The 25,817-nt window shown below is 31.3% G+C and overlaps 1 protein-coding gene across 1 annotated transcript; it reads right to left on the bottom strand.

Annotated features, from left to right (window-relative positions):
* Positions 1–1,818: 1,818 nt before the first annotated feature.
* LOC129975402 (uncharacterized protein K02A2.6-like) lies at positions 1,819–5,814 on the bottom strand. The gene is made up of 2 exons (XM_056088465.1): positions 5,490–5,814; positions 1,819–4,907 (listed from the first exon to the last, which is right to left on the bottom strand). Exons 1-2 carry the CDS (start codon positions 5,812–5,814, stop codon positions 1,819–1,821), a joined length of 3,414 nt encoding a protein of 1,137 aa, XP_055944440.1.
* Between the last annotated feature and the right edge of the window lie 20,003 nt (positions 5,815–25,817).

Here is a 25,817-nt window from a genome sequence, read left to right as displayed (position 1 = left end):
GTTCCAGCCAGTGTTGCTGTTGCGGCGGTCCTGTCATGCAGTATTTTTATGCGTGTGCCTTCGGGCGGGTCGGAGAGTCAGATGTATGACTTATAACAGTAAATATAAGTTATCTTTCATATTTATGAATGCACAATACAAATTGAACATTCTGATTAATTAGATGTTGAATCTAGGGGCTGTAGGAAGGATTATTTTCTGATATTTCTTGAATATGGATCGTGGGATGGCTTATGCCATGTCCAGACACCACTAATTTAAAAAAAAAAAAAATCTTTAGGTCGATAAAAATATAGTGAAAGTTAAGGAGTACTCCAAATACTTATAAACCTTTAGATTCGATATATGTAGCTAGTTTTGCACCATAGGTAAGTGTTGAATGTTTTTAAATGAAAACATTAATAGAAAATTCCTTTGATTCGTTCACTCTCCCCTATTTTCTTTCCCCTTTTTTACTTTTTCGTATATGAAGTCTGCAAAGAAAAATGAATGAGATCTTTAAAAAATAATGATCTCGATATGTTGACGAATGTCTCTGAATCCAGAATGATTAACTTGACGAATGTCTCTGAATCCAGAATGATTAATTTGACGAATGTCTCTGAATCCAGAATGATTAATTTGACGAATGTCTCTGAATCCAGAATGATTAATTTGACGAATGTCTCTGAATCCAGAATGATTAACTTGACGAATGCTTTATCTCTGAGTTAATCCACAATGGAGTAATATTTCAACATAATCATTCTCAAGTGTTTTAGATATTTTTTTAATGATGAACAGTCAAAACAGGAATTCAACCCTCTGTGCACAAGTTATTTTTATGGAACATTGGAGTTAGGTTGGTTTATTTATGATGAAATAAGATTAGAAGCCAAATGAATGAAAGATACGCATATAAAATAACGCGAAAAGATCATTTAACTATTATAAAACAGTTTTCATATTCATAGAATCATTAAAAAAAATTTAAAAGCAAAAAATAAGATTTAAATTCAAACGAATGCTTCTTCTTACCAAAAACATACATAATTTCAATCATAGAAAGTAGCTACTGAATAAATACATTGAAATGCAGGTTTAATGAATATGAAATATGAATAAATGCTTATTACCGAAAAATTTCCCTTTAACCCTTTAAAGGGCCATTTTTTTCTAGTCATATTATGTTAAAATATTTTTAGGCTTGAAATTAGAATAAGAAAAGGGATTCATTGAGCTTATTAGATAAATTTAATTTGATTCATTAATTAATTTGGTTAATTAATAATTAAGTAACAAATCAAGACACATCATTTTGTCTGAGATAAAGAACTGAAGCATGTAAGTTTTTGTCTTTCTAAAAAAATTTGTCAGAACTTAGGCCAACCTACATAATTACATACAAAGATTGATAAATTTGGTGGGAAGCATACTTGCCACAGCCCTAGAAAGGGTTAAAGCGTTAATTCCTCCAAATTAGAGGCATATTTCTCCGTCTGGGAAAATTAACAAATAAAAGGCTGAATGAACAATTTTTCAACGTCATATGTGTCATGTATGCTAGGTAGACCGAGAGACGATACGATTCGTTTTACATACACGCAAAGAACATTTATTAGTATTAAGATGCACAGGCACGAACGAGCATAACAACAACTACACCGAACAAGTACAAAACTAAGAACTACGGGAAACAAAAAGGCAAAAAAGCAGGCGCGCGTCACACAGCCTGGAAGGTTCTTTTATAATCTGGCTGTTGCCAGATACATAACAGTTCCTTTCTCTAATCTGGCTGTTGCCAGATACATAACAGTTCCTCCCCGACAAAATATAGAGTCACAGGACCAGTCTCTCTGGAGGTCTCCTGATTCGGTTTGAGCGTCGGAGTGGTACATCAGTTTTCGGCTTTCCGGAAGCATCTGGTACAGGCCCAGGTGGCATCTCATCACTTGGAGTGGCAGATACAGGTACATCCTTAGGTTCAGGGACAACTTCAGGTACAGGTGCAGGCGGTTCCGATTCAGCAACATCATCGGATACTGGCTCATCTGGAAAATTCAATTCTTTATCGTAAATTGGAATTTCAGTATCAGCTTGGGATAATTCAATCGACTTCCCACATTTCCTTATTTGATCTACGTGTCTCTTCCAAATTTCATTTCCAACTTGTATGCTATAACTCAAAGTTCCATCTCGGTTTATAATTGTTCCAATTTTCCATTTGTTAGGTCCGGAATAATTTCTTACGGCTACTTTCTCCCCTTCCTGAAACTCACGCAAGATAGATTCTGTGTTAAGTCTCGAACTCTGTTTCTGAACAACTTTGTCTCTCAAATTTGGTTTAAAAAGATCAAGCCTAGTGCGAATACATCTCTTCAAAAACAAGGCACTCGGAGTTTCTCCCGTGAGTGAATGTGGAGTTATTCTATACTGTAATAAAAATCTTTGTAATTTCACATTTAGATCTCCAGAATCACCTCTACTGGATTTCAACGAAGCTTTGAACAACTGCACTATTCTTTCTGCCTGTCCGTTCGAAGCAGGATGGTAAGGTGCTGAAGTTATATGTTTAATATTATTCAGTTTCAAAAAATGTCGAAATTCGTAACTAGTAAAACTTGCGCCGTTATCACTAACCAAAGTTAAGGGAATTCCATAATGAGCAAAAAGAATACGAAGATGATGAATTGTAAAACTAGCTGTAATATTTTTCATCGGAATGACTTCTATCCACTTCGAATATGCATCAGAGACTACAAAAAACATTTTACCCATAAAAGGACCAGCGTAGTCAACGTGTATCCTTTGCCAAGGTCCATTTGGCCATTCCCACGGATGTCGATTTATCCTTGCTGGTTCGTTCCTCGTTGCGATACAAGCTGAACAGTTCTGAACAAAATTGGCTATACTGGCATCCATACCTTGCCAATAGCAGTAGCTTCTAGCTAAGGCCTTCATTTTGACAATTCCAGGATGTCCAACATGAAGTTCTTCCAAAACTTGATTCTGGTACTTTTCAGGAATGCATACTCTATGACCATACATTATGCATCCATTTTGCAATGAAAATTCAGATTCTCTACCTTTCCAAGGCACAGGTAATTCAGTTCCAGATTTTAAACTTTCATACAGTTCTAACAATTTCCTATCAGTTTTAGTAGCTCTAGCTATGTCGGTTGCTGTAACAGGCATTAATTCAACTTGCGAAATATTTGTCACGTCTGCTTCAGTCAAGTACTCACAGCCCTTGTCAACTGCTAGTGGTAACCGTGAAAGTGCATCTGCATTGCCATGATTCTTTGTGTTTCGATACTTGATTGTATAACTGAATGCTTGGAGAAAAAGTGCATAATGAACCATTCGTGTTGCTGATAGACATGGTAAACTACGATTAGGTGCGAAAATTGATACTAGGGGTTTATGATCGGTTACGAGATCAAAATGTCGACCAAATAAATATTGATAAAATCTCTTTACTCCCCATACGATACTCAATGCTTCCTTGTCTATCTGCGAATAATTACGTTCCGTTTTAGTCAATGACCTTGATGCAAACATTGCTGGTTTTTCTGAACCATCTGGCATAATGTGACTTAAAACTGCTCCTATTCCAACTGGTGATGCATCAGTTTGTAATACAAGAGGTAACTTAGGATCATAATGGCATAAAATTCGGTCTGAAGCAATTTCTTGTTTCAATGCCTTGAAAGCTTTTTCACATTCTGCAGTCCACAAAAATTTAGTACCTTTCTGCAGTAATTTATTGAAAGGAGCGACACGAGTAGATAAGTTGGGAATAAATTTTCCGTAGTAATTGACTAACCCCAAAAAACTCTTCAAATCAGATACAGTTTTTGGAACTGGTACCTTCGTAATTGCATCGATTTTTTCTTGTGTTTTGTGGAGGCCAAATTTATCAATTGTATGACCACAATAATTCACAGATTTCTTAAAAAATTCACTTTTCCGCTTATTTACTCTGAGACCATATTCTTCTAGTCTCTGTAATACTAATTCTAACCTTTCAAAATGCTCTTGATCATTTCTCCCCGTTACGGTAATATCGTCTAAAAATACGTGTACCCCCGCGATGCCTGATAAAACTTGTTCAATGGCTCTCTGCCACACTGCCGGAGCTAAGGCTATACCATAATTCATTCTCTTGTAACGGAACAAACCCTTGTGAGTATTGATCGTCAATAGATGTCGGTCCCGCTCATCAACTAACATTTGAAGGTATGCCTCAGATAAGTCGATTTTAGTAAAGAACTCCCCTCCTGCCAGTTCAGCAAAAATGTCCTCGATACGGGGTAACGGATATTGCTCAATTTTTAGTCCCGGGTTGATAGTCACCTTATAATCACCACAGATTCGTAGGTTCCCATTCTGCTTGATAACAGGAACAATTGGTGTAGCCCACTCACTATATGTCACCGGCTCAATGATGTCTTCTGCAACTAACCTCTTAAGTTCAGTTTCTATTCTTTCTTTTAAAGCAAATGGTACTGGTCGAGGTTTAAAAAATACCGGTTTGTAATTAGGTTTCATTTGAAGACGGCAACAAAACTTTTCCAGTTTCCCGATACCCGGAGAAAAAATGTTCTCATACTTTTGAAGCAAGATATTTAATTTATTGGTTCGAGAATTACAATTTCCAACCCGAACTGCTTTAATTGAGCTCCAGTCTAATTGGAAATTTCTCAACCATTCACGACCAAAAACTGCATTTACTTTTGCATGTACCAAATAAATAGTTTCTGTATTAATTTGATCTTTGTATTGAATTTGCACCACTGCTTGGCCAGCTGCTGTTATCATAGAATTATCGAAATTCCTAAGCAATAATTTGGTAGGCTTAATGGCTACATCCGGACAAAGTTTCTTAAATTCATTCACATTCATACAACTAATAGCAGCACCAGTATCTAATTCAAATAAACACTTATTCCCTTCAACAAAAATTTCTAATAAAATCTTATCCCTTGCATGTTGTGGTGATTTAACGCTATTAACTGGTACAGTTTCAGAACAAGATTCTATTTGTTTAACTGTTTCGTTACGTTTTGAGCGGCAGACTTTTGCCAAATGCCCGTTCTTTAAGCAATTCCTACACTGAGTGTTCTTGTGCTTACATTCGTGAGCTAAATGTTGAGTACTATCACATCTGTAACATTTCCGAGATTTATCAAACTTCTTTGTAGGTTCAGATTTCTTAAATTTAGAAAAATCTTTTTTGATAGTTTTATCTTGCGAACTATGTAATTTTTTTATCGATACCATTTGATTCTGAATTTCACGCACATCTCTCTGAGCAGATTCCATTGCGAATGCAATGCTCTTAGCTTTTTCGTATGTTAACTTATCCTCTGCTAACAGCTTTTTCTGTATATTTTCGTTTTTGAGACCCATCACCAATTTATCACGAAGCATCGTACTTAAATTGTTCCCAAAGTTACAGTGTATCGACAGTTTTTGAAATTCGGCACAATAATTTGCAATGGACTCACCTTCAAATTGCTTCCTCTTGTAGAAACGAAACCGTTCTGTCATCTCCAGTGGTTTAGGATTCAAATGTTCCGAAAGTAATTTTACGATATCTTGATAAGTCAATTCAGAAGGAATGTTGGGAGTGGCTAGATTCTTTAACAATTTATACGTTGTTGCTCCCATAAGGCTTAAAATAGCAGGGACTTTCATTTTATCTTCGATCCCATTAACAACGAAGTAAGATTCTAAACGTTCCACATAACTGGACCAGTCTTCCACAGACGCATCATAAGATTCAAAACTAATGTTCGAAGATCCCATCCTCGTCGCCAACTCTTTTGTCATGTATGCTAGGTAGACCGAGAGACGATACGATTCGTTTTACATACACGCAAAGAACATTTATTAGTATTAAGATGCACAGGCACGAACGAGCATAACAACAACTACACCGAACAAGTACAAAACTAAGAACTACGGGAAACAAAAAGGCAAAAAAGCAGGCGCGCGTCACACAGCCTGGAAGGTTCTTTTATAATCTGGCTGTTGCCAGATACATAACAGTTCCTTTCTCTAATCTGGCTGTTGCCAGATACATAACAGTTCCTTTCTCTAATCTGGCTGTTGCCAGATACATAACAATATGATAGTCAGTTGGCGCATGGAATACACTACAGAATACACTGTTCACACATTTGCAAGTGCGACAAGTTCTAAATGTTTCAAGTTCTATGGGAACTATTGGCGCAAGAAATGAAGAAGCTAATTAGAGGCGAGATATTTGATGGGCTTTCCATATTTTCGGTCTTTATTTGGCTTAAACGATATAGATGCATTCTATAAGATAATCGGTGCGCAAAGGGTTAAACTAAATAAATATAATTAATTGCATGGAATTAATAGAATTTATTAATTTTTATATTCGCATACATGGAAAGAAATGCATAGCACCTAGCTTTCTTTGGTTAAATTCGAAGCAAATGAAAGCGATACAAATGCACTTTTCAAATGAATAGCAGATTAATTTACCCTTGTGATATAAGATTTCTATTGTTTTGTAAAATGTGAAAGAAATAAGTTTATTTTGATGTCATAGAATGTTTACATCAGAAGGAAAGAACCGAATAATAAAAATTCAAATACCTTAAAATTTTATATTTCTGCAATACATTCCGTAGTTTATTCCCTCGTAATGGCGATACTTTTGATGCATTTAAAAATACGCAAATTTATTTTATTTTAAAGAGATAATTGAAAAGCTACTATCGTTAAAAGAGCAATTGGAAATTCTATTTTTCTAAATAAGATAAATAATAAATAATGAGGAAACAATGGGATTTAATGAAAATCATTTATTCAAGAATTAATTCCAACCATCAAATTTAGGAAAATCTGTTGGAAGTGTCTTGGGAAATATAATTAAAAGCTATTATCACTGCCTTTGTCTGATAAACAATTTTCAAATGTTTCGATACAATGACAGAAGCGCCTAATAATCGTAATCGTTTAATAAATGCTTGAAATTGTGCAAGGAGAACAGATGTTGTTAAATGGAAATTAAATCTTTTTTTTATCAGGTTAAAAATTTTTATATTGATTATGTATTTTCTATATAAAATGATAAAAATCTTTGTTTTCCTGATTAAAAAAAGCATTCATTTTTTTTAAATATTCATTTGAGAATTTCTTTGTAAGAACAATGTTTAAGTACCAAAGTAGGAATAACAATGCAAAAAGTCAAAACTTATATGGTTTTTGAATGGAATTTTGGAGAGAAAGCATTTTTAATTCCATTTCTTGGAGAGTCAGTGTGGAAAAATAAGAGTCATAAATACTCAAAACTTAAAGGGAAGATTAATTTTAAATATTTGGAATTCTTTTAGCATATAAAAGTAGCTATTATGTATATAGTATTTAAAATTAGAAATTATTGAAAAATATAAATTTAAGTGAATTAATGTACTATAATTAATACTGAAGTGAATCATTTAAAAAGTTCATAAAATGAAGACCAAAGATGTGTATATGAACATCCTAATAGATTTATTGCCATCAAAGTGCAATTAAAATCATAATTTTCAGAATATTCTATTTTTCAAATTTGATAGTATTGTAATCTCACTTTACTATTTCTTATGTGAAGTACACAAACACTAAACAGAATCCTTCTTCTTTAGATTACAACAATGAAAACAAATTATGCGATTGAATATTTGGCAGAATGCATAGATTCTCAATTCTATATCTAGTTCTTAATCTAGATAATGTATCTAAATCTATTGTCATAAATTATACAAAAGAATAATTTTCAGTCCAAAAGTGAGAAAAAGTTTGCGAAACAATTAACTTAAAACCCTTTGAGGTGCATTTACTTTTAAATTTTAAACTCAAACAAAAAGTGCGTAGATAACCTATTTAGACCTATAGGAGAACACAGTGTAACATTCCCTGTTTCCGAGTACTGATAGGACATTTACAGCCCACTGTGTCATCGCTGTTACTTACTAAACTCCTCGATATAGCCAGATGGTAAATCTTTTCACCTGGGTGATCTCGCATCTGTTCATTAGCGACTACAGTGAAAGACCACATGTGGAATTCCTCGTCCAAGAGGTATTGATGGTGCCTTCAAAGAGAAAGGGGTGTCCAAACCTCTGGATGCTAGATGTTTCTCATTATGAAAGGACTTTCCCACGACCTACTGGCGCCGCTGAGAGAGCATATTGCTGAACCCCGATTGGCCGAAAGAGAGCTCAAATGACCAATGTAAATTAAGATGCGGAGATTGTCACCAAAATAAAGCGCGGAGATTTTTTTTTAGGAAAGAGAGAAGAAACGAATTGCAGGTGGACTGTTGGACTACGCCCACGAGTTCGTAGTCCGAGAACCAACTGAGTTTCAAGAAAGCCTTCGACTGTTGTATCTCCTACTACAGGTGTAAATAACTATTTATTTAACCAAGATTAGAACAAGTTGTTCTTTGTATATATAGGGCTGTAAAATAAAGAATTGTCTGGAAATTCTGCTCCGTTATTTGATCAATCTAGATCAAGATATTACAACTGTTTAAATTTCGTGAAGATGGTATTTATTGTTTTGATTCTGGGGACTTTCCATCAGCTGAAACACTGTGCTCAGCTAGAGCTCTGAAATGTGCGAGTTGGCGAACATTGCAGTAAACAGCGGAAATGAGTAAACTCTCTTGCATTTGAATAAAAAATGTCTACTTTATACTTGCACAGCAGATTTAGCATGGTCCAATGTGCACCACAAGAGGGCATGTTACAATTCGCTATTAAAAGGCAAAGTTTGAAACATTTTAGAGTTTTAGGAAAGACTTAGTTGATCTGGTCTCTCGGGGCGGCTTTCAATACAATTGATTTACGATAAAAAAGTTATATATATTAAAAAATTATATAAATTCGTATATTTACGTATTGGCATATTTAACTGGATATTTAATTTTTAATAATAATACAATTTAAATATTCGTATATTTAAAATAAAAATTATATATGCAAGTAAAATTATTTACACAGTTATACAATTCGAACGAATTCATAAACTTTAAATAAAGAACAGGAAATTCCGTGCAGCTCTAAGTAAACATAATGATAAAAACCTTCAGGGGCCATAAGAAAGGGGTCAATCATGTGCGAGAATTCTGGCCCTCCCCAATAAGATTAGCTGAATTGAGTTCATTTCCCACGAAAAAGAAAGAAGAATAGGAAACGAAGACACAGGTGTTTTTCATTCCCGCATAACATTATGTTGAATAACAAGATCGGCGCATTGTTCCAGCTGATGGAACGCCTAATTGTATACAACTATTATAGGTATGCTTTATCAACAAAAATTTTTAAAATATATAGAATAAATAGTTTTAAAATACAGCCGACAAAATAACATTGAAATTATTTTTCCAACAATTATTTATTACTAGAAAAAAAATGAACAAAATTCCTTGAAAAAATAGGCTTTTTCCTAACGCACTGTAGCCTGTAAATTATGGATAAGCTTAAATTAAATAGTCATTTATTATTAAAAAAGAAGATTAAATGTTAATCCGAAAACTAATTTTATCCATTAATAGTTGAATTTAACGGTTTTAGAAGCGAGCGAAATGATGTGTTCCATGTAGTCGAGCACTGCGCTGTAAAGTTTCAATTTCATTTAAAAAACATTTTTGAATTTTAAATTTTGTAAAAATTAGTATTATGCAATAATTTCTCCTGGAAAACACACAGCCCTCTCTCAGAGAAACAATAAAATCTCGCTTAATTTTTAATAAACTAAAATCGTTTCAAATCGCCACCTTCTTGAGTATATTTGCTTTAAATTTGGCAGTTTTAGGCCAAACGAGGTACTCTGTATAGCGCGACACATATTCTCCGTTATTAAGTAGAGATAGTTAAAACATGGAACATAGTATAATATTCATTCACTGTGCTATAAATATGATAACGAATTAAAATATGATACCAAAATAAAGAAAATGGTGGTGTGGAATATACTAAAATTAAAAGTGAGAACTTATAAATCTTAAAATTACAGCAAATTTGATTTTTTTCCCTTTGAAATATTCATTTTTAGGGAATTGCTTTTAAATTCAGGAATATAAATTATTTCCCCACTTTGATGCTGATTGGCGAGTTCTATGCGAACATTTATTATGGAATTTCGCAATAGGAGAATAAATTTTTTTGAAATCTCAGAAACAAAAATTATACTTTCTAATTTAAACTTTTTTCAAACTATTTTAAATTTAATTACCTTCTACCTTCAATTTTAGCATTTATTTTCAATATAAAATATTTCTTCAAGTAATATTTCAAACATGCTTTCTACGTTTAGAACAATGACCTCTACCTTCAAGGATGTCTGGGTCTTGAAGGAATTTATTTCTCTTTAAAACTTGAAAAATATCTGAAAAATCTATATAGAGTGAAAATCATCTTTTTTGTCAGTTGAGGGAAAAATCAGAAATTTCTGAAGAGTTCTTCGTTTAGTCTTCGATGATAGTTAACTATTCGATGAAATAAATGCTGGTACTCATAAGATTAAAAAATTATAAGAAATATCTAGAGATTTCATTCGGAATATTACGGTAGAAGCACTTGAGTTTAAGCAATATTAAATAACTCGGATAACATCATTTAATAATTACTTTAATAGCATGTAATTACTTAATAGTCAATATTAAAGTAATTTTAATAATTACTTTAATAGTATATAAAAATTCGAGAAAAATATTAAAAAAATATATATTGAAATATATAATATCTAGCCATAAAATATAGTATTTTTTTTTCGAATTCTTTGAAACTTTAAATATTTCATTTCAATAAAGGAATCAAACATTTTTAAATTAGCTCTTGGTAAACCATCCTTTAAATAAAAAAGAAATGTCAATATATTAGCGTATGATTTCTATCATGGACGAGCTAAAAATGCTATTGCACAATAAAGGTTATGTACACTTTTCATCATCTGCATTCTTATCAAGCTCTTAACCAGAATAATTCCAAAATTGGAATATGAGGGTGATCGAAAGGAGCTTTAACAAGAATCTCAATGCTTGAGTGAAACGCAAATGTTGGCAATTTCCACAGGAAGAAGAGCTAAGTTAAAATGCTACCATAAGTTCTGGGGATCACTATTGAAATATGCTTACCCCCCTTAGTTTCCTTACTTTTCTACCTGCATTTTACTTATTGGTCTTTTTATCAAACTTTTAACCATAATTATTTCAAAATTGGCAATATGAGGGTGATCTAAAGGAGCTTTAACAAGAATCTCAATGCTTGAGTGAAACGCAAATGTTGGCAATTTCCACAGGAAGAAGAGCTAAGTTAAAATGCTACCATAAGTTCTGGGGATCACTATTGAAATATGCTTACCCCCCTTAGTTTCCTTACTTTTCTACCTGCATTTTACTTATTGGTCTTTTTATCAAACTTTTAACCATAATTATTTCAAAATTGGCAATATGAGGGTGATCGAAAGGAGCTTTAACAAGAATCTCAATGCTTGAGTGAAACGCAAATGTTGGCAATTTCCACAGGAAGAAGAGCTAAGTTAAAATGCTACCATAAGTTCTGGGGATCACTATTGAAATATGCTTACCCCCCTTAGTTTCCTTACTTTTCTACCTGCATTTTACTTATTGGTCTTTTTATCAAACTTTTAACCATAATTATTTCAAAATTGGCAATATGAGGGTGATCTAAAGGAGCTTTAACAAGAATCTCAATGCTTGAGTGAAACGCAAATGTTGGCAATTTCCACAGGAAGAAGAGCTAAGTTAAAATGCTACCATAAGTTCTGGGGATCACTATTGAAATATGCTTACCCCCCTTAGTTTCCTTACTTTTCTACCTGCATTTTACTTATTGGTCTTTTTATCAAACTTTTAACCATAATTATTTCAAAATTGGCAATATGAGGGTGATCTAAAGGAGCTTTAACAAGAATCTCAATGCTTGAGTGAAACGCAAATGTTGGCAATTTCCACAGGAAGAAGAGCTAAGTTAAAATGCTACCATAAGTTCTGGGGATCACTATTGAAATATGCTTACCCCCCTTAGTTTCCTTACTTTTCTACCTGCATTTTACTTATTGGTCTTTTTATCAAACTTTTAACCATAATTATTTCAAAATTGGCAATATGAGGGTGATCTAAAGGAGCTTTAACAAGAATCTCAATGCTTGAGTGAAACGCAAATGTTGGCAATTTCCACAGGAAGAAGAGCTAAGTTAAAATGCTACCATAAGTTCTGGGGATCACTATTGAAATATGCTTACCCCCCTTAGTTTCCTTACTTTTCTACCTGCATTTTACTTATTGGTCTTTTTATCAAACTTTTAACCATAATTATTTCAAAATTGGCAATATGAGGGTGATCTAAAGGAGCTTTAACAAGAATCTCAATGCTTGAGTGAAACGCAAATGTTGGCAATTTCCACAGGAAGAAGAGCTAAGTTAAAATGCTACCATAAGTTCTGGGGATCACTATTGAAATATGCTTACCCCCCTTAGTTTCCTTACTTTTCTACCTGCATTTTACTTATTGGTCTTTTTATCAAACTTTTAACCATAATTATTTCAAAATTGGCAATATGAGGGTGATCTAAAGGAGCTTTAACAAGAATCTCAATGCTTGAGTGAAACGCAAATGTTGGCAATTTCCACAGGAAGAAGAGCTAAGTTAAAATGCTACCATAAGTTCTGGGGATCACTATTGAAATATGCTTACCCCCCTTAGTTTCCTTACTTTTCTACCTGCATTTTACTTATTGGTCTTTTTATCAAACTTTTAACCATAATTATTTCAAAATTGGCAATATGAGGGTGATCTAAAGGAGCTTTAACAAGAATCTCAATGCTTGAGTGAAACGCAAATGTTGGCAATTTCCACAGGAAGAAGAGCTAAGTTAAAATGCTACCATAAGTTCTGGGGATCACTATTGAAATATGCTTACCCCCCTTAGTTTCCTTACTTTTCTACCTGCATTTTACTTATTGGTCTTTTTATCAAACTTTTAACCATAATTATTTCAAAATTGGCAATATGAGGGTGATCTAAAGGAGCTTTAACAAAGATATCTATGCTGGAGGATTTTGCTTTTGTTTATCTGCTAATGAAACGCAAATGTAGACAGTTATGTAGACACCCATACAGAAGAGCTAAGTTAGAATGCTGCTTTAAGTTCTGGGGATCACTTGAACTATAGAAATATGTCTACTTTCCCTTAGCGCCCTTACCCTCATCTTAGTTCAATCCTTTATGTGACCAAACATGATTACAATCATCATAAAAATGACATTAATTTTACTCTAATTTTTGAACCCAAACTTATTTTAACATCTGCTTTCCGGGAGTACTTTGATGACAAATGAACATGAATAAAGTAAATCATAGTCAATGACTTCGTATAATGGCATCATTCGTGTTTCATTAATGTTTCGAGCAAAAAGTCTTCCATTCTGAACAATTTTTTCGCCCCAAACTGACAATTTTTCAACCCTGAGTTTAACAAAATAAACGATTTTTGTCACAACTCAGTCTTTAATATTATATTTTGAATCACCTTTGTCTCTGCAAACGAAATGAAAGTGCAAACATAAGCCGAATATGTCGGAAACTTTCAAATAATTAAACTTATCATATCAAAGAGAAAATTAATTTACGTATCCATTTCATTTATCTTCCTATGAAAGATAAGGCTCCCTTTATTTCTTATGAGTATATTCTGAATTGCTCTCCCAAATTCAATTAGCTTAGTTATATCTATACTGAATCAAAACGGAGAAATTCTTAAAAAGCTTTCGTTGAGAATTTTATCAGCTGTATTTAGGACTTCATCATGACTTTTCTAATATGTTTTTTTGAAAATTGCTCAATATCTTTATTGATGTGGAATTATTTCGTAAAATAATCACGAAAGGAAAGTAATTTACAGAATTTTCAAGGAAGAAAATTGCATTTAGGTTCTTATTTTTCAAAGTGTACATTCAATTGTTTTTATAATTGCTTCCATATAGTTTTTTTTTTATATTGTCATTCTCAGAAATGAGCAGAAAAAAATTAGATCGATTCCTAAACATAACATAATAAACATAAATTTTAACCTCAAAATACTTCTCAAAAAATCTGGAAAAAGTGGAAGCTTTGATATTTAAAAAAAAGAAGATACATTTAAAATAATTTCGGAAAACAAATAATTTTTTAAAAATATTTAGATTCTATATTTAGCTTTTTTGAAGGTTGTTTTTATCATTTCTTTCTTTTATCGCATTTGTTTAGTTAGAAAATAATTTTTTGTAGCCTTTCTTGTGGAAACTCTTTTTCTGCTTCCCCGTATAAGTAGTATAATGAAAGAATAGGAATCGTCACAAAATTCGAACTCGAGATTTTGGAAAGTTTCAGACCTCCCAAAGATCGAAAAACACAATTTTTGGGAAATGTCCGTGTATCTCTTTGTGACAAAGATAACTCAAAAACAATTTGAGCTAGACATTTGAAATTTGGTATACGGTCTTAGCACCAAATTTGCGGATATCTTTAAAATTAGGGAAAAATCTGTTCAAAGGAAGTTTGTCTATCCGGGTGTCCGAATTCAAGTTAATATGATAATTACAAAATCAAGATAGCTAGATAGATTAAATGAAATACATTGATTTATTATCTTTAGTTTAACACATGTACAATTTTGCGCCAAACCCAACTATTAGTTCACTGTCTGTCTGTCTGTCTATACTCTCAGAAGTAAGTAAGCACAATAATTCAAAACTTTAGGTACTCGAATATCAAATTTGGTATGGGAATTTACGACTACAAGTGCAGTTTTGTGTCAAATTTTTGTTTCAATCCATTGTAAAAAAACGTGTCCAAAGCACAAATTCAATTTTCGAATACTATTAACCACCTGACAGGGTTTAATCGCGAAAGAACCCGCAAGAATGATATGGTAAATTCAGTTAAAATGCTAAATCCACGCCAAAAGTTATTATTTAGTAATTATTGCGCTCCATTGCCATGTAAGACATTCTCTGGCAAGATAAGTTTATTAGAAAATATGCGAGAAAGTTTTGTGAAGATCATTACTGCTGGTTTGAATTATTTTCTCACCAATTCATACGCAATTAACATGTATATTTTTGCTCATATTATAAATTATTAAATGATTTTTGGAAGAAAATCTTTTCTTTGCCACGTTCCTTTCGCCCCATGCCAATTTCTATACTATACAAAGTTTTGGATTAAAAAAAAATTCTCTTGGATTAAGTCATAGCTTCGAAGTGGTAGAAGAAACAAAATCAACAACTGACCAAGTGATCATCATTTTTCAATTAACTAATAGAAAGATAATTTCAGAATGGAAAGCTATTTTAAATTGCAAAACTAGCGAGAAGACAATTTTATGTATTTTCAGAATCAATGTTTCGGTTTATTCTCTTCTTATAGCAAGAATGTGTAGCAAAGTAGTGAAACAAAGAAAAATCCATATACAAAGTTGAATAATATTATTTTACCAATACCACATGTCAATCCATGAAGAGTTTAGAAATCGTCATGCAAATAGTAAATTCTTCATAGAGTGCAATGATCTATGCTTCCTAAAATGCTAAACAGTATTTTTTTAATTAATAAAATATTTGGAAAAAAGATTGTAATTATTTCAATTCGCATTGCAAACTTTGACTCTAACGAGCATTTTGAATAATTCAAGAAAATTTAGAATTTTATTTACTAATTATTTAATATTTTCTGAACAAATGCGGGAAGTAATATATTAATATGTCTTTAATTTTTTTGTTTGCAAAAACAGGCTTAAGTTCATAACTAGTTTTAAATGAAATAAATATTTAAAACAACATTTCTGAGAACAGTTTTCTTTATTACTGAAATATTGATTTTTAAGTAGAAGTTTAGATTTTAAGCAAGGACAGATTAGAGTGTTTTTTTTTAAATTTTTCTACAAATACGCGTTTGATTCTATATTGTGAAAAATGTAGCTTTAACGGCGGAAATATTATTTGCATCGAACACCATTAAACATTTCTTAACCCTTTCAGGAGCGGTGGTTTTATTCACAAACTACTTCATAAACGTTTTTTTTTTCCTTTCTGAAACGAATGGTAGACTTTTAATAACTTAAAAAATCTTTTTCAATATCTCAACAATTTGTTCAACAGAATTGTTATATTTTGTTAGAGTCTTTATTCTATTTTTTGTGTAGATTTATATACTCATACATCTACAGATTAGAAATATAATAAATGACAATTTTAAAACTTAAGAAGGGAGAGAATAGACTATTAGACTATTTAAGCAGTAGAAAAAAGTAAACTATTTTTCTTTTATCGAGACTTGTTTTAGCTGTTTTTACCAATAAATACAAATTTTACACCATCGAAAGGCCAGTTGTAAGGTTAGAGATACAAAGGCATTAAAATTAATAAATATGGGATTACTGTAGTTTACTTCTAATGTACTGGAAAAGTAGGTAGTATGTGTTAGAATAGGATATATTAGATAAAAATTTTAATTACTCATAAAGTCAGAAAAAAAAAATGAGCCAGATATATTTGCCTTTGCATTAATGTTATTTTTAAACTATCTTTAAAATAACGAACAAAATGGAAAATATTCGATTAAATGCTTTACAAAATCCACAGTGAAAGGAAGTTATTTACTAAAATACATACAAGAATGGAATACAAAGATATAGGAGAACATGTATTACATGGGAAACTTGCGAGGCACTCAGGATAATAACAGCATATCTCAAATGTCTTCGAATTTTGAGATATACACATTACCAAATATTGCTGAGGTGTACCTTTTATATATTCAGACATCAGAACATAGGAAATATGCCATGCCGCTCAAAAATTTACCCGTAAGAAAAATTAACACACTATAAATAAATAAATAATATATTCAAACTGAGTGTTCTACGCTCTATGAACCCAATGAGATTTTACTATAAAAACACATAACTTTTTATACAATATAGGATTGTCTTACATATAAGACAATCATATATATTTTGGTAATAGTTGAGAAGTGAAAGAGGAAAATTTACATTGTTCATCGCTACATCCTATAGTAAGGCACCATTTAAGCATCAGGAATGAAAAATTATTTAGCTGGTAATAAAAAGAACAAGAAATACTTCGTTAATATGCAAAAAGGTACAGGTTCAAACTCGGTAATGTTAGTATTTATAAATTATCCACTTTCATGACTTTTTTTAATATTAAAACTGATAAAGATGAAAAATATGAAAGTATGGAAGCTGAACAATTTAATAATTTATCTAAAAATAGTTTTTTTTTTCATTTTGAAAAATCAATGAGTGTATGAGTATCAATGTTTCAAGAATTCGCACATAATTTCTAAAGACTTCCAAAAATTATGCCCTAATATTAAAAATATCTCTAGTTTCGAAATCAAACAGATAATGTACTTTTTCATAAAATTAACTTTGTTTATGATTTTGTCGTTATTCTTCTTTTAGACGCTTTTCGAGATTTTATGATTTATTAAGCAATATATGAATAAAATTAATTAAATATCTTATGATCTGCTATCTCAGATCTGTTATACATAACTATATACTCAAGATTTTCTAAAAGTATTTTTAAGAAATAAATTCTAATAAATATAAACACCTATTATTTTAATAACTTTACAATTGTTCTGTTTATAAGATGCATGGTATTTTCTAAAGGATTCAAGAACTTTATTAGAATATTATTAAAAATGTAACTACAAGGGTGATATATTTAATTTTGCATTATCATTCGTGTTAGTGGAATTTCTGTTTTTTATTCCAATTATAAAATGAGCCAATAATAAGCAGAATCATTCCCCTCAGCTTTCCACAATTAAGTAAATATCGCAATAAAATATTTGGTGAGCCAACGAAAATGGTTTGAATTTTCATGCGACAATGAAATGTTTCGTTGAAAACTATACAAAAGTAATATAAAAAGTGCTAAAATTTCTGGAGGAAACTGCAAAATAATTATACTGATTTCATTAGAATCACACTCTTAGAATTATAAAACTCAAAGAAATTATTTTTTATATATTGATACTTTTAAAAGTTATCACCTCCCCCCGAAAAAAACAAAACCACATTTAACTTTTGATTAATCAAAATTCTTTTTATAATATTGACATTTTATTTATTTCCAGGTTCCATATTACTACTCTTTAGTTTATTTTTATGAAAAATATTAGCTCTAGTTCAAGCGGTTTGATCTGTGAAGTATCAATATTCCTATATATGAAAACATGTATAGCTAAATCTCTTTATCGAATTTCTCAAAATGAAAAACTGTATTTGTCTGAGTTTGGAAGAGAATAGAGAAATTAGGTAACTCAAATTGGAGAGAAATTATGACATAACTGTATAAGTATTTACTCTTGAAACTGATAATTGAAAATAAGATTACGAAAAAAAACCCAACTTATGGTGAACGGTCCAATAGGTTCAATATGGGATACCGATGCTTTATTCGTTACGAAAATGCGAGTATATAGTAGCAAAATGCTGATAAAGCTTATACAAAATAGCATTGGCAGTAAACAATAGCTCACAAGTAGCAAATCGGTAATAAACAACTACAACAAAAAGCGCTTGTAGGAGATCATCACAAAGATAGACAAGCCTTCGTCCAACAAATCACTTGAGTTGAATTTATCTACCGATATATCAAAACATGTTGCATAATGTTGTGTGAGATTATTTTATATTATTCATCAATATTAATATCGCCAATATTGCTTAATATTATGCAATTTTGTACAGTATGTATATACTACTGGGTATCATTCCTTTTTTTGACACGAAAAAGCAATGGATATCCTAGTACAAAAGGCAAAACTCGAGTAAAAACAGAGCTAATATTAAGATTCACTATGATTCTAGATCTCTAGTTTTTGGCGGAATTTCGCCAAATTTCGTTGATAAGTCGCCACGTTCACGTTACTAAGGTAGGATCATTGGCTTGGAATTCATTCAATAGCATTATATTTGTACATTCACAATATAATTCTCTTCCCTACTTGGAAATGAACTTTGCAGGAAAGCGATATTAAACATTTTTAGCAATATATCATTTCTTCAATTTTATAAAAGCTAAACTAATTAAGAATATATAAAAATTATTGATAAGGATATTGTTTAAAAAAATTAAAAGAAAAAGAATTTGGTTCTCACGTGGTTCTCGTTTGGTTCTCATTCTTTTCACATTACATGTGTAATGAATATTTGCATATATAATTTTGGAAATAGTTATTATTTTCTAACTTTTTGAAATAAACGGACAGTTTTTGAATTCAGACAAACACGTTCAAACCTGGGGAGGGTAAAACTAATTGGAAAGAAAGCCAAGGAAGAATTATGGGTTTGTGATATTATATATAGTTATTTTTGACGTCTCCTATTTTATGAAAATAGACTTATTGGATATACATGATGTTAAGCTCACAGATACGTTCACCTGACAGCAGACTGATGGTGTCAGGTCTGATGGGCGTAAATATATTTTATATACAGACAGCATGAGTGCTTTGGATATATTATCCCACCCTGGTAAATTGATGCATCCTGTGGCCGTAGATATTTTATGTTGCTTGCAAACACTTTAGGCCAGGGACTTTTTTGTTTTGTTCTGCTGGGTTCCTGTTCACGTTAGAATTTTAGGCAATGAAGACGCTGATTGCGCTGAGAAAACAGCTTCTAGTTTATGGCAGACATCAATTACATATCGGGATTCAAAACTTAGAATTATTCATTATATCCATTCCCTCTGGCAGGAGTCTTGGGATATGGAGACCCATAATAAGCTACATTTCATTAAACCGCATATTCATTTGTGGCCCATTGTTTCCATAAGAACAGCCGACGTGAAATTGACTCGACTTCGCATCGGTCATACTCGTGTCACTCACAAATATCTATTATTTGGTGAGAGAGTGCCCAGATGCCTATCATGTAATGTTGATTTTACTGTTGTGCATATCCTAGCTGAGTACCCCAATTTTAATTCTCGTCGCATTAAATATTTTAACTCAACTTCACTTAACATACGAGAATCAGTGGGAGAACCTCCCCATCTGTATATTTTTAACTTTTTAAAAGCTATTGGATTTTATCATTTTATATAGATTAAAACTTGTTTTGCTTAACTTGTCTCTCGTGTTTTGATTGTTGCTGTTTTACTGATCTGATCTTTAATGTAATTTTAAATTTCTCACGTGATATCATCTCAAACCATACGATTGGCGCAGTATAGCCTACCTATGGCCCTTGACCCTCGGGAGGGCACCTCGAAATGAGGATGAGATGCTTCCGGCATGGTGGTTGGATCTCGCCACCCTGGAGGGTACACTAATAGGTGGGGGATCTGGCTCCTCCCATCGATGACGGGACGTACTTCCTTCGGGGAGGGTTGTACCGTGGCCGGTGGCGGCCCTTAGGACTCAACCACAGTTCCCGCCAATTGCTGTCGCGGTGGTCCGGTCATTCAGTTTTATGGTTTAAATCCGTGTGCCTTAGGGCGGGTCGGAGAGTTAGATGGTTGACTACCTATGGCTCTTGCGCCATTAAACCCGAATAAACCAACCAACCAACTGAAAGCAGACAAATACTTATTCTTCAAATAATGAATATTCATACTACATTAATAAACTTACAATTTTAAAATATTTCTCTTATTAATAAATAGCATTTTCAACACAAAGATATGCGTTTTACATGGATAAATATTTATTTCAGGAAATTATTAATATCCATTCGATAATAGTAATTTCATTCGGAAAAATGAAGCAAAATCGTAAAATTTCCTGCCATTTTACTTCATTCTATTTAGGTATTTAAAAAAATATTACATTTGGCGTTATATATTTTAAAAATGTAATTATCTAAAAAAAGTTAGAGGTATCAACTGTATGAAAAACAAACCTTGGAAAATGGTTTCGAAGCTTTGAAAACATCTGCAATGAATGGTTTGAAGAATTAAATAGAAGATAAATCTTTATTTTATAAGAATTTTTTTTTAAGAATCGCGTTTTATTATTGTTTATTTATTTTATTTTTAAATTAAAAGCATTGGTCTCTTAAATTGTCAACTGCAATTTTTTGAAAATTAAAATTTTGATCAAAATTGTGAAAGCATTTTATCAGTTATAAACATCTTGATGATAATTGTCTGGATTTCGAAGAAAATCGAATCTAATATAAATTCAAGAAATAAACGAAAAGCTATTCACTGGAAATCTCAAAACTTACAGCGAAAAATAATTAAAAAACATGTTTTCGCCAGAGGATGGTAAATTCCAGGAAGAAAACTTAATTTATTCCGTGGGTAAAATGAGTCTTAAAATTAATGAATTTGCAATGAAAATAGCAACATGTTAAAGTAATTTCAGATTAAATAGGACGACTGAATTGTTTCTAAAATCAATCTTGTTTGCTAAGTTTTAAGATAAGATTCCATTATTATTTAAATGCAATAAAAAAAAAGAAAGAAAGAGTTTGAATTAAGAGGATACACACGTTTGCAAATCGATTTTCCTTTAAGTCTTAAATGTCACACGTGTATGTTTTTAAACAGATGTATTTATAATTAGAAGTTGTCTTCGAAGAAAATAGCTTATTTTAACATAAAAAATTTAAATTTCAAAATTTTCTAAAATTGATGTAAATAAAATTAAGATTGTTAAGCTTATTATGTTCAGTATCCAAATAACTAACAAATAACATTGATGAATTCAGCTGAATTTTTGTTTCAATCAATTAATAGTTTTAGGTAGCAATCTACAGAAAATAATACTATTTTCTATTAAACCCATTCCAATTGTGAAATGTCTTTCAATGTTGGTTCAGATGCTTTTGCATTTATGTTTTCTTTTAAACTAACATTTAAAAAAAAATATGATGTTTCTTAAAACTATAATTTATTGCATATTTCAATGGTTTATTTAAATTTATAAAATCGAAGTTGTTGTAGCTACGCAAATATAAAAGAAATGCATTAAAACTGCAGAAAAAAGAAACAACATACTGTCAGTATCTAAATAGCTAACAAATGACATTGAGGAATTTAGCTGAATTTTCGTTTTCGTCGATTAATATTTTTATATAGCAAATCTATTGAAACGAACTATATTTTATACTAAGTCCATCGCAATTATGAAATGTCTTTCAGCGTTAATTCACATGCTTTTGCCTTATGTTTTCTTTGAAACTAATATCAAATAAGATGGTTCTTAAAACTATAGCGTATCGCATATAACAATGATTAATTTAAGTTTCTAAAATCCTTTCCCTGGAGAGTAATTGAGGATGAGATGCTTCCCGCATGGTGGTTAGGTCTCGCCACCCTGTGTGAGTACAGGAAAAAGTGAGGGTCTGACTCTTCCAATAGATGAAGGGACGTACTTCCCCAGGGAAGGGTTGTGCCGTGGTCGGTGATGGCCCTTTGGACTCAACCACAATTCCCTTCATTGATGCTGTTGTGGAGGTCCGAGTAACCAGATTTTTCCTTGTACAGGTCGAATAGCCAGTTTAAGGTTTAGTTTGTAAATAAATGAGAATGTAAATAATGAGATTGTTATAACCATTAAAACATAAAAGAAATGCGTTAAAATTGCAGAAAAATAAAGAAAATTCATATATATTTTTTAATTCAAAACATTCAAGCAAAAGTTAACCTTTAAAAAGCAAATAATCACCATTAAATGATTTTATCCTTAAATGAATTCCTAAGAAGTCAATTAAATTTGCTATATTCATATTTTTCGAAATTCCATCTAAGCATAAAAAGTTTTGTCGACAAAATTCAAGGTTACGCAAAAATTTATATTGGAATATCAGATTTCCTCATTCTACTTCTGAGAGCTTCAAAAATATTATGAATTAAGTTCGAGTCTCTGACGCTAATACTATGAATTTCTATCCACATTTATATTCAAAATAATCGGCAAAACCAAAGGAACTGTCTCCCTGCACTAAACATTGGATTGACTTCAGAAATTTTTATGTAATGTGTAATGTTCATCAATTCGTATAAATTGATGAACCACTGCGATACCACCTCCTGCGATAACACTAAACTCCATTTTTGAAAAAACTCTCAAAAGTATTACTTCAATGCACAATTTTTACTGGGAAACATTTCGACAGATCCCATCAACCACGACTACAGAAAGATTTTTCAAATTTTTATTTCATACGAAATGTTACGATTTCGAAATACGTCATTAACAGTCACTGTCCTCTGTTTATGAGACACACCGTAGATAAAACATAGACACAGCTCCCAATCTTAAGAACTGAACTGAGTTCGCCAATTAATTTCACTATTTAGCAAATATAGCCTGACCGAATGATTTATGCGTATTATACAAATATAATTTCAATAGTTTTTCAGTTTAATCTAACAATATGATCATTGAGATTAGCTGACATGATTCATTTAATGCCATTAAAAGTGTGATTGAACAGATGGTCTTCACAAGTGGCTATTCATTCCATATATAATAATGTTACGTAGATACTTTAGTGTGGAAAGCAATGACACACACAAGAAGTATAGCTAAACCAATTTATTAACTCAACTCTGAAACTCAGAAAACAGTGACTGACAAATCTTCTGCTTTTATATTAACAGGGAAAGTTCCAGAATACATTTCTGGTAAATTAAAGAAAGGTCCAGAATCTTCTGGAATATGAAATAAAGGGAAACATAAAATCAAGGAATTAAATATTTACACGGATTGTGAATCGCATTGTCTCTAGCGGGATTCGAACTTATAATCTCTTAATTATGAAATTAGTGCTATGACCATTCGGCCATGGAGTGTCGACTTTCTCTTTTCAATGCGGCAATACTATAATATTCTCATAATATCTGTAAACTCTTCATTTGAAAATAAATTTTAGTGTTGAATTCATTTATCAAAAGTGATTGCAAAGTTGAATCTGAACTAAAGTATTTTTGAAATGTGTTGTGCAGTTTTTAAGAATTCATTTAGATATAAATTAGTGTATTTTTCAATCAATTAAATATACCTTAAGAAACTATTTGTTAAGGATATAATATCATATTTATTTTCAAATATATGTCGTGTTTAAATTTATGATGAAATTTGCCAGAATATAGACCTGTAATTAGAGTGTTTTTCCCCATGATTCACATATCTTTCCTAATTAAATACTCTTTTAATAAAATAAATAAATAAATTGAAATAATCGAATCAACATATATGTCATTTCTATATTAACAATTTTACCAGAAAAGATATAATATTGAATTCTACTTTATCAATTCTACTTAAGACCATGACCCATTTTAAATATTGATCAATTAAGAAAAAAGCATCTGGATGTCCGAACTTAGGTTGGCATTTGTTTTTGTAAAATCGTATATTTTTGGAGAAAATATTTAGATACGAATCACATATTTATGACATATGAATATTTTTCTATCTTACCTATTGGCCATTTAAATTTAAAAAATCATGAATACCCTTAGTTTAAAAAGCAATTCGGATTAGTTAACACAATAATTGCATTGTTGCTATTTATTGGATGTTAGCCGAACGTATTCGTTTCATTTAATTTCATATAACACCGTCTCACAAAATTTTGAGATACCATTAGATTATCATCCTATGGCAACAAAACAAGTACTATAAAAGTTTACGAGATGGCGTTACGTAACATTGCCAGCATGAGAGCAGATGAAAAAAGGTTCTAATAGTTAGTTATTTTTTTTTTGTGACTGACAGCGATATAGATAAATTTAAAAAGCAAAACTTTATCTAAATATAAAATTTGAAACAAATCTTTAGATTCTTTTCTGAAATACACTAAATAAATTTATATATATAAAAAGAATTGCTCTTTTAAAGTTATAAGATTTCCTATATTGGTCAAGATTTTGTTCCCTTTGCATTTTGTTTTTAACTTTCTAAAGCAGCTGCAAATGTGATCTCTATTAAATATATAAACGCGGAAGATATCATTTCGTAAATCCAAGAATGACGCTCTCAAAACAAAAGGTTCTAGCACAATACCTAATAAATTTATCCAAAGAGTTAATTCGAAGTCGTAGTTTTTACCTGTAGCTAGTGAAGATAAAATAAAACATGAAATTTGAATTAGAATTCATTCTTGTTGGATTAACTTTAAGAAATTTCGCAATTAAATATTTATTCTCAAACATTAAGATCAAATTTAATTATCATCTTTGCAATTAGTAGGAAAATGTTAATAAATAATCAGTGAAACCACTAATTTAAGTTTTATACTTAATCGAAATGATTAAAATTCATTATCATCATGTAAATAACTTTAAACTGAATAATGATGTTAAAAACAATATATTAATAGAGAATCGGTAGTGGATTGAGTCCGCAGGAAAAATTTTATAAGCATCTAAATGATTACAGCAACATGTTTAACATACTTAGTTATAAAATTCCTCATACTGAAATTAGAGGAGTTTAAATTAAAATAAATAGTGATTATGTTTTGGAAATAAATTATTCCTCACTAACACCTATAGAAAATAACATATTTCTGACTAATGTCACAAATTAGTTATTAAAATACATCTAAAATCAGTTCCAACAGAAATTCTAATAATATACCCCTAATTATAATACGAAATCTTTGTATTAAGTACTGTTCGACCACATTTCGACGACTCCATCTCATTAAGGGGTGAGACGCAGAACGATGAGTGCATTTCCAGTATTCTCTTTGACCTTGGATTTTCCCTTTTAGTACTAAAAAATGCAAGCATCTCCTCCTTTCATCTT

The sequence above is a fragment of the Argiope bruennichi genome, chromosome 7, assembly GCF_947563725.1.
Source record: "Argiope bruennichi chromosome 7, qqArgBrue1.1, whole genome shotgun sequence".
In the NCBI taxonomy this organism is placed as follows: domain Eukaryota; kingdom Metazoa; phylum Arthropoda; class Arachnida; order Araneae; family Araneidae; genus Argiope; species Argiope bruennichi.
Note: the sequence above shows the minus strand (reverse complement) of the source record. Positions and strands in the feature narration are given on the sequence as shown.